The sequence below is a fragment of the Equus quagga genome, chromosome 2, assembly GCF_021613505.1.
Source record: "Equus quagga isolate Etosha38 chromosome 2, UCLA_HA_Equagga_1.0, whole genome shotgun sequence".
Taxonomy (NCBI): Eukaryota; Metazoa; Chordata; class Mammalia; order Perissodactyla; family Equidae; genus Equus; species Equus quagga.
The window spans coordinates 67,629,135-67,638,899 of NC_060268.1; the positions used below are offsets into that span (position 1 = coordinate 67,629,135).

General features: G+C 45.1%; 1 protein-coding gene across 1 annotated transcript in view; it reads right to left on the bottom strand.

The window, feature by feature from the left end:
* Nucleotides 1-9,131, bottom strand: part of LOC124236057 (tyrosine-protein phosphatase non-receptor type 9) — a 77,080-nt gene extending 67,949 nt beyond the window's left edge. Inside the window, exon 1 of the mRNA XM_046654714.1 lies at nt 8,784-9,131. Coding sequence (XP_046510670.1) covers nt 8,784-8,846 — 63 coding nt within the window. The 5' untranslated portion in view covers nt 8,847-9,131. The remainder of the gene's footprint in view (nt 1-8,783) is intronic.
* Between the last annotated feature and the right edge of the window lie 634 nt (nt 9,132-9,765).

Below are 9,765 nucleotides of genomic sequence, written 5' to 3' on the forward strand. Positions count from 1 at the left end.
CTTCCATTTCATTGCTATAAAGTCAGATTCTTAATTTTTCTTCCTATTTTTATCCGAAAAAAAATGGTTTCCTATAGCAAGGAAGGCAAGAATACTGTTATCACAACTATTTATTGAGCATTTTGTAACTGTAAGGGATTCTGCTTACTTAAATTAAGCACATCTCCTAAAAGCTTCTGAAGGAAAGATGACAAAACAGACTCAAAATTATTAAATGAAACTCCTGGAGTCACAAAGGAAGCTAGACATTCCCAAAGTTTACCTAAGACTCATTTCCGTCACCTCCCAGAAGTCCCAGGTTTGACTTGTAAATAAATAGTTCTGCTTACAAAAAGGCCAGATTTGCATTAATCTTAAATACTGGGATTTACATATACATATTATTTACATATACATATATACATACATACATATTTATATATACATAATCCTAAACAAGTATAGAGCACACAGCATTTTTTACAAAATGTTATTGGTTTTAATTATAAAAGAACAGCCCACCACAACCAAGAATTGTCTGGCCCAAAATGTCAGTGTCAATGTCTATGTCTATGGTCACTGTAGAGAATCTAAAAAGCCTTTTTTTTTAAGATTTTATTTTTCCTTTTTCTCCCCAAAGCCCCCCAGTACAGAGTTGTATATTTTTAGTTGTGGGTCCTTCTAGTTGCGGCATGTGGGATGCCCTCAGCATGGCTTGACGAGTGGTGTCATGTCTGCGCCCAGGATCCAAACCATTGAAACCCTGGGCCACTGAAGCGGAGCGCAGGAACTTAACTACCCGGCCCAGTGGCCGGCCCCAAATATTTGGTTTTCCGTTTTGTTCTTTTGAGGAAGATTAGCCCTGAGCCAATCCTCCTCTTTTTGCTGAGGAAGACTGGCCCTGAGCTAACATCCATGCCCATCTTCCTCTACTTTATATGTGGGACGCCTATCACAGCATGGCTTTTGCCAAGTGGTGCCATGTCTGCACCCAGGATCTGAACCGGGGAACCCCAGGCCGCTGAGAAGTGGAACAGAAGAACTTAACCGCTGTGCCACTGGGCCAGCCCTAAAAAGCCTATTTTTTTAAAGATTGATTTTAATAATGATGTATATCATGTAATAATGATATATATAAAAGCAAACGCAAACATAAAGATTAGCCAATAGTTCAAGCAATGAATAAGTAATTAATGGATTATTAACGTCCCCAGACACTTCAGTACTAAAGTCATAGATGGCTCTCTTTAGAATCTGCCCATCAATTCTGAGAATAAATTCTGGTTTCATAAAATTCTATAAGCCTAGTCAGATGTGTGCCAGTTGTGCTGGATAAAAAGACAAGAACCGTGCACATGTGTTTTGGACAGGTTTGGTATTTCAGAGGAAATCTGTACATATAACAGAAACTGTCTGGGGCTGGCCCCGTGGTCAAGTGGTTAAGTTCGCGCACTCCGCTGCAGGCTGCCCAGTGTTTCGTTGGTTCGAATCCTGGGCGTGGACATGGCACTGCTCGTCAGACCACGCTGAGGCAGCGTCCCCCATGACACAACTAGAAGGACCCACAACAAAGAATATACAACTACGTACCGGGGGTCTTTGGGGAGAAAAAGGAAAAAATAAAATCTTAAAAAAAAAAAAAAAAGAAACTGTCTTTCCCAGAGGAAAATGGGATGCTTTTCTCAGAAGCAGAAACTAAAGAAAACGTCACCTCTACTCTACTGTTTTGGTCTCATCATTTTATAGTTTGGACCTAAGAGATAACCAATTCTTAATAAACAAACAACTCTTCCCATGGGCTCTGGAGCTCCTCTGCCTCCACCCCGGTTCCCCATCCTCATGCCATCTAAGTCAGGGTCTCAAGAGGTCTTTTCAAAATCATACGAAAGAGCTCAGTGCAGTAGGTACAGGCGCTCCAGCACTGAAGAGCACAGCCTAAACTACTGTTTAGGAACATCTACCCCTACTTCAAAAGAAGAGGGATAAAAAATGGTGACTATTCTAGCGGCCAGAAAGGGCAACCAAGGAGCTCTTGGGGAGGTGTACATAGGGGGGAAATGTGACAGTGATTGACTTGGAAAATAAAGTACCCCCAACTGTCTGAAACATCAAGGCAGGATGGTAGAACAGGTATGAAATGGCTGAAATTGCACTGGAGGTTTTAGTATCTGAACAAATTATTAGAGTCAGGGGCTATGACACCTAATCTTGACACTGCAGTGGACCAGCTATTCTGCTATAAAATGGGGCTTACTATTTAGAAGACAAACTTGGAATATCCCAACATTACTATGTCTTTTCCAAGACAATAAAGATATACAAATCAGAAAATGAGACTCAAATGTACTGACCTACAATGAGTTTTAACTTTTACCTCTGTAAAAGAGTTCAGCTCCCTTCTAAAGCAGGGTCTGTCTTACTTTTCCAATTCATTAATAAGTAATAAAGGTCAAATTACTTCAAAAAAACCTCCAGGTCCTGTTTTTTTTTTTTAAAGATTGGCCCTGAGCTAACATCTATTGCCAATCTTTTTTTGCTTCTTCTTCTCCCCAAAGCCCCTAAGTACATAGTTGTAGATCCTTCTAGTTGTGCTATGTGGGATGCCGCCTCAGCGTAGTTTGATGAGCGGTGCTAGGTCCACACCCAGGATCCAAACCAGCAAAACCTTGGGCCACCAAAACAGAGAGCATGAACTTAACCACTTGGCCACAGGGCTGGCCCCTCCAGGTCCCTTAACATTCACAAAACTAAGTCCAAGACTCTTGATATGCTCAGAGATTTTAAGCGAGTAAAATTCTCACATCCAAATGAGATTTTACCTAATTGCCAACAACAATATCATTAGTTACTGGCAATAATGAAAATAATGAGAATTCTTCATTTTTCCCTCTCTGGAAGGCTTCAACCCAACATTATGAATCATTTAGTCCTTGATGTATGGTTATTTCCAGGGGGACAGATGACATTTAGCACAGGACATGTGAGGCTGTGGGAAAAGGGAAGTTCCTGGCCACAAGAACCAGGATAAAACCCCTGCCCTTGGGAAAAATGCCAAAAATCTCAGGAATTGATAAACAATAATGTACACCCGAAATTACACAATGTTATAAACCATTATAATCCCAATAAAATTACTTAAAAAAGATGCTAAAAATCTCTGAAGTCCACTGCAGGGCAGTTAAATTTTTAGCTTTACAAGATTCCGTTATAAGAACACAAACCACAGAACGGAATTAGAATAGGTTTTTGAAAACTACAGTATAAAGTTGCAAAATAACTATTTTCGGTCATTCATGAGAATCCATGCTAAGTGATGGTCCCCAGCGTGAATATGAATATTTTTTCCCCTTGGGATTGGGTTAAACTAACTTGGCTCTAAAATCTTTCACTATGCAAAGACAGAGAATATCACGATGACAGCTAACTTTACTTAGTGCTTACTATGTAAGCATCAGGCTAAGTGCTCTACATGCATCAGTTTATTAATCCTTACAACAATGCTATAAGTGCTAAAGAACATCAACTCCAAAATAGGCATTTTCTTTAGAGCCTTTGAAAATAATAAGCAGGGGCCAGCCCCATGGCCGACTGGTCAAGTTCACGAGCTCCACTTCTGCGGCCCGGGGTTTCAGCCGGTTCGGATCCTGGCCGCGGACATGGCACCACTTGGCAAAAGCCATGCTGTGGTAGGCATCCCATGTATAAAGCAGAGGAAGATGGGCATGGATGTTAGCTCAGGGCCAGTCTTCCTCAGCAAAAAGAGGAGGATTGGCAGTAGTTAGCTCAGGGCTAATCTTCCTTAAAAAAAAAGAAAGAAAGAAAGAAAGGACTTTATATTTACACATAAACATATCAAAAAAAAGAATATATTCCTGACACAAAAACAGCTTGGTCTTTATAGTTTGCAGAGATAATATTCATCATATTTGTCTCCAAGAATAGTTATTTCTCTTGTACAAAAGAAAAAGAAGATATAGAAAAATTACATTTTTATTGTCACCACACCTCAAAATGGAGGGTTGTCAATTCTACCTTAAGGAACAAATTTTTTTCCCAAGAGTAACTGCATCACAATTTCTTGCATAGACTGTATGATATGTTTCTGGTGGCAATACATAGGTCTGAGTAAAGGTTTTCTGCATTTTTTTCTCTGCAATTTTTTTTTAAGATTTTATTTTTCCTTTTTCTCCCCAAAGGCCCCAAAGTACATAGCTGTGTACTTTTAGTCGTGGATCCTTCTAGTTGTGGCATGTGGGATGCCACTTCAGCATGGCTTGATGAGCGGGTCACGTTCGCGCCCAGGATCCGAACTGGTGAAACCCCAGGCTGCCGAAGCAGAGGGCACAAACTTAACCACTCGGCCATGGGGCCAGCCCCTCTGTCTGCATTTTTTAAACCATATTTTAAGAAGCATCATCAAAACCAAACACGTAGGGGCCTGCCCCGTGGCTGAATGGTTAAGTTCACATACTCCACTTCAGCGGCCCAGGGCTTCACTGGTTGGGATCCTGGGTGCAAACCTGCAACCACTCATCAAGCCATGCTGAGGTGGTGTCCCACATAGCACATAGCACAACCAGAAGGACCTACAACTAGAATATACAACTATGTACTAGGGGACTTTGGCAAGAAGAAGGGAAAGAAAAAAAGACGATTGGCAACAGATGCTAGCTCAGGTGCCAATCTTTAAAAAAAAAACCAAACATGTATATCAATACTAAAACTCATAAAATTAGCTATTATATACCCATGTAGGCATCTTACTAAATTGGCTAATTGCTTCATGAGAAGTTATGTAATATAATAGAGGGAACATTTGCAGTGGAGGCAAAATTACCTAGAGCTGAGTGGAAACCATGGCTCTATCGCTTGCTAGTATACGACCTTGGGCAATTTCCTTCTCTCAGTCTGAGTCTTCTCATTTGCAAAATGAGGTAATAACTCCAATCTTATAAGGATTAACCGTATGTGAAATGCCAGCATAGAGCCTGACTCAAAGCAGCAGATTAGGAAACAGTTACTGTTATTACTCTGTTGTCATTTATGTAAGCTCCTTAAAGGCAAATCATACTTTTCCTTGTAACTCAATTGTAGGCTCTATAATTACTGAAAACTGAAAAAATAAAAGAAACATCAAAATTACAAACGAGGATTTGGTATAATAGTCCAACACATACCTAGATAGGAAATGAGACTATGAAGTAATAATGATGACCTTCAAAACATATATCAAAATGAACAATGTCCTTATTTTTATAAGCCACTCTGAAAGGAGATGATGCTGTCTGTATTCAAATCACACACAGAACTACTCTTCATTCGTGCCATAAATATTTCTTTTCTTTCTTTTTTTGCTGAGGAAAATTAGCCCTGAGCTAATATCTGTTGCAAGTCTTCCTCATTTTTCGCTTCAGCAAGATTAGCCCTTAGCTAACATCTATGCCAATCTTCCTCTACTTTATTTGCAGGTGGCCGCCACAGCATGGCTGCCAAGTGGTGTACATCCATGCCCAGGATCCAAACCCGCAAACCCAGGCCGATGAAGTGGAATGCGCCAAACTTAACCACTATGCCACAAGGCCCACCCCTCCACAAGTATTTCTTGATTGTCCATTAAGTGTCAGTTACTATGCTAGGCAATGTGCATGTGATTGTGAGCAAAAGCAGACACAGTTCCAATTCTCATGGAACTTTCAGTCATACAACTGCACAAATAGTGTAAACTTGTGATAAATGATGTAAAGGTCAGTAAGTGGTATTCTGAGAGCCAGTAACAGAGATCTAACCTAATTGGGGAGCCCAAGGAAGGGCTTCCCCAGGAAGTGAAAGCTGAGAGCTAAAGAATGAAGAGGGAGTTAACAGTGGACGGTGTTTCCAGATAGAGGAAAGTAGCTTGTGCAAAGATTCTGCCACAGGAGGAAACAAGCAAAAATATAAGACCAAAAGGCCAGTGTGCCTGGAGCAAAGACAAGAGCTGTGAGAATTAGCTAGGGCTCTAGACTACACAACTGCGAGGACTTATAGACCATATTCAAGAGCTGTAATATCCCAAAAGCAAAGAAAAGCCACTGAAGAGTTTCATGAATGCTTATTTCAGGGGGGCAGGTAGGCTGAAGCTGAAGGACGATGATTTGCAATTTGCCTTTGGCTTCTGCAATAAGAGCTAAAGAAGGTAGATGGATCAGGTAGGAAACAAAAATTCCCTCAGGGTATGACAATAGCTTGAGGGACCAAGGGGATGGGGATGGGGATGGTGGAAGAAGTTGATGAATTCAAGAGATATTCAGGAAAACCTGATGTATAGTATTCAGGGGCTAAGGGAGAACAAAGTATCCAAGGAAACTTCGAGGTTTCTGATTTTCATGACCATATAGAAGGAGATACCATTCAGGAGGGATCTGCTCCAGAAACATCTTTAGAGCAGTTTACACACCCCAAAAAGGGCCTAAATGCATTTCACTTTGGCCTGAACCTGTTTCAACTCAGTTTGGTCCCTTACTTTACTTATGAAACAGGGTTCCAAAAGATGTTTTGCTTCTTCCAAAAATCAAATTGACTCTCAAAAGTACAAGATTTTTCCAACACTGAAGATACTTCAAAGATTCTGCCACAAGCTTCAAAATCAACTCCAAGTGACTTCTAAAACTGGCGTGAGCAATGGGGCAGCACTATGGAGTGAATGTGTCATTCCCCATGACGAACTATTTTGATAAGACTAACACAAATTTGCTGTTTAATTTAAATATTTTAAGAAATCTTGACAGTTTAGAGTACTCTTATGTGATATTAAACTAAAATATGAAATTTTATCAGGCATTACAATAACTGGAACTATGCTGCTTTTATGTTTGTGTTTCAACATTCTGAAATGCCTGTAGAAAACTCGGCATTTTGGAAGAAAAGGTATGATTAAAAACAAACCATACAGGGGCTGGCCCAGCAGGCAATAGTTGTTAAGTTCACGCCCTCTTCTTCAGCAGCCTGGGGTTCGATGGTTTGGATCCTGGGCATGGACCTACACACTGCTCATCAAGCCATACTGTGGCCACGTCCCACATACAAAACAGAGGAAGACTGGCACACATGTTAGCTTAGGGTCAATCTTCCTCACCAAAAAAAACCCCCCCAAAAAAAGTCTTCATCTTAATATATAACTATTTTACTGTTTCCATCCAGTTCTTGTTAATGCCGATCACATTCACTCAAGGTAAAAGATTTTTACTAACCACACGTGTGTGTATGTATGTATACACTATATACAAAGTAAAGCCAACACTGTAGTATTTACTTTCTTCAGTTTTAACTTTTTAATTTGCAACCTAATGTCACTTTCATAGTGGAATACTGGATGCCTTTCAGTCTTAGAAATACAGAAACTTCAAATCTGACTAGCCCAAGGAAAGTAAGTGAAAGAAAGAGTTTTGCCCCTTTAATAGCAACCTAACACATCACACCTTAGTACTGAAGTAATTCCCTAATTCTGGCAGGATGGCCTCCTTGGCCACCTGCTTGCACTAGGCCCTAACTCAAATTTTATTAACACACAACTGCAGTTACCAGGATGTTACCACCACTTGTACACAGCAACAGAATTCTTTTGTTTTTTTTCCATGCTGATTTTATCTCAAGGCATCAAAAGACAACACTGAGGTCTGAGGCCAAATATGAATAATGTCATCTCCGCAAATGAAGAGAAAAGTCAAGGACTTTCTAAAAATCAGGTCTTAAGCCCATTAACCAATATTAGCGTGTAAAACCAGACTGTCTTCGTACCAAAGACTGTGCTACCGAATGTGGTCCCTGGGAGCAAGGGCTGGAGAGCTTAAAATGGGTTACCAGCATGGTTCATCTTTTTCTTTCAGGTGTTTTTTTAAAAACATGGAATCAGACTATGGCTATACTTGAGTATAGCTTAGGCCAGGTATGGGAGCGCCAAGGAAGAGACAGCAAAAAGCCTTTAGGGGTCCCAATCTTAGCTAGCAGACTTTCCTATCTTCCTCACAAGGAGCGGTCCATGTCTCCCAGCAGGAATGTGGGAGAGGGAAAGTTCTAAGGGCCCTGGGCTTTTCCCTCACTCAAGCCCCCAGAATGACACAACAAACCACTTCCTTCTGGGAACGGAGGGTCATAAGCTTTAGGGGACAATGGAGCTCAATCCCGGCTTCAGAAAGATGGAGACGAGACAGGGAGATGAGACGGGGGGGATGGAAGTGGGGGTCAGGGGATGGGCCCAGCCCGAGAGCTGAATACGGCAGTCACCGCCAGGGACTTGGGGAGCAGGGACCTTGCAGCATCTGTGCGAGAAGGCCTGCCACGGCCCTCTGAGAAGCCCGAGGGGCTCGTCGGGAAGTCTGGGGCATCTGTGCACCAGAGCCTATCGCCACTCTCCTCGGGAGAGGAGACAGTCCCCGCAGGAACCCTCTCCGCGAGCCCTTTTAATCACAAACCCTCACGGAAAGCAGCACAAAATTTATAGGGGTGGACGGGCCAGAGGCAAGTAGGTGTCCTGCAAATGTCGGGGAGGGCTTGACAGAGGGAAAGGGAGGCCCCCCAGTTCGAGGAACTTTAATTGCCACCCGGGAGCGGGAGGGGGCAAGAGGAGGCCCGTCAGCCGCAGGGACAGAGGAGGCCAGGAGCAGCGTCCAGCGGCGCCCGGAGTTTCAGGGGACGACGGCTTGGGGCGCGGTCGCGGCGGGCAGAGGCCCGCGCCGGCCCGGAGGCGCGAGGAGCGCGGGTCGGCGGCAGACGCCGCCTAGGCCTCGGGGGTCCGGACACACCCACCGCGCGGCCGCAGGCCCGCTTACCTGCTCCTCCTCCGGGGTCAGCTCCGGCGGCATGGCGGGCTGGGGCGCGGTCGCGGGCTCCATGCAGCCGCCGCCGCCGCCGCCCGGCGGACACCCGCGGTCCGGAGCGCGGAGAGCCCGGGGCTGGCGGCCTCCGCTTCCGCGTCGCGGCGCCTCAGCAGCCCGAGGCCGGCTCGCGCATGGTGGGCCCGCGGGGCTGGCGGCCGCCAACGCCGCTCGTTCCCTTAAGAAAAAGCTCTCCGAACTGTCGCTCTCTTCTGGGCGGAAATCCTTTATTTTCTTCGCTCCTTTCCTCACACTCCGCCTCCTCTCCCGGAAAAAAAAAAAAAGTGCAAGAGGAGCTAATAGTCAATCGGGATCAAAAAAGGAACTAGGGAATCAAGAACTTTCTAAGCCCAGAGCGAAGGGTCGCGGCGGAAATTTCCTGAAGGCTGCCGGCCTCGGCGTCCCGCTTCCTCGGCGGCGCTCCCGCTCCTCCAGAGCGTGACGAGGAGGCCTCGGGGATGCGGGCCCCGCGACCTGCGCGGCGCCCCTCAGCCCGGTTCCTCAAAAGCCGCGGCGGCGAGCGGGAGGGAGCGAGGGAAACGCGCCCCACTCCGGCTCACTGCCAACGCTGCGGCCGCCTCGCGGCCGCCCGAGCCCCCCGCGGCTCCATTGAGAAACGGAGAGTCTCATTCACAAGCAGACGGCGAGAAGGGCCCCGCGGAGCGAGGACGCCGTCCGGAAGGGGGAGACAGAGAGGGACCCGGGGCGGGCGGCGGGGGAGGGAGGGGAGGGAGAGGAGCGTGAGTGGGGGAAGCTGGGCGGTCCGGCGGGGGGAAGGGGGGACCTAGAGGAACCAGGGCGGGGGAGGGGCTTCGGGCGTCTCTGGACTGCGGAGAGGAAGAAGAAGGAAGAAAGGAGTCTGAGTTTTATGAGGTTAAGCTCGGTGAAGGAGGAAGACAGTACATTCGTTTGAAAACTAGCTGCTGACGGGCACCTC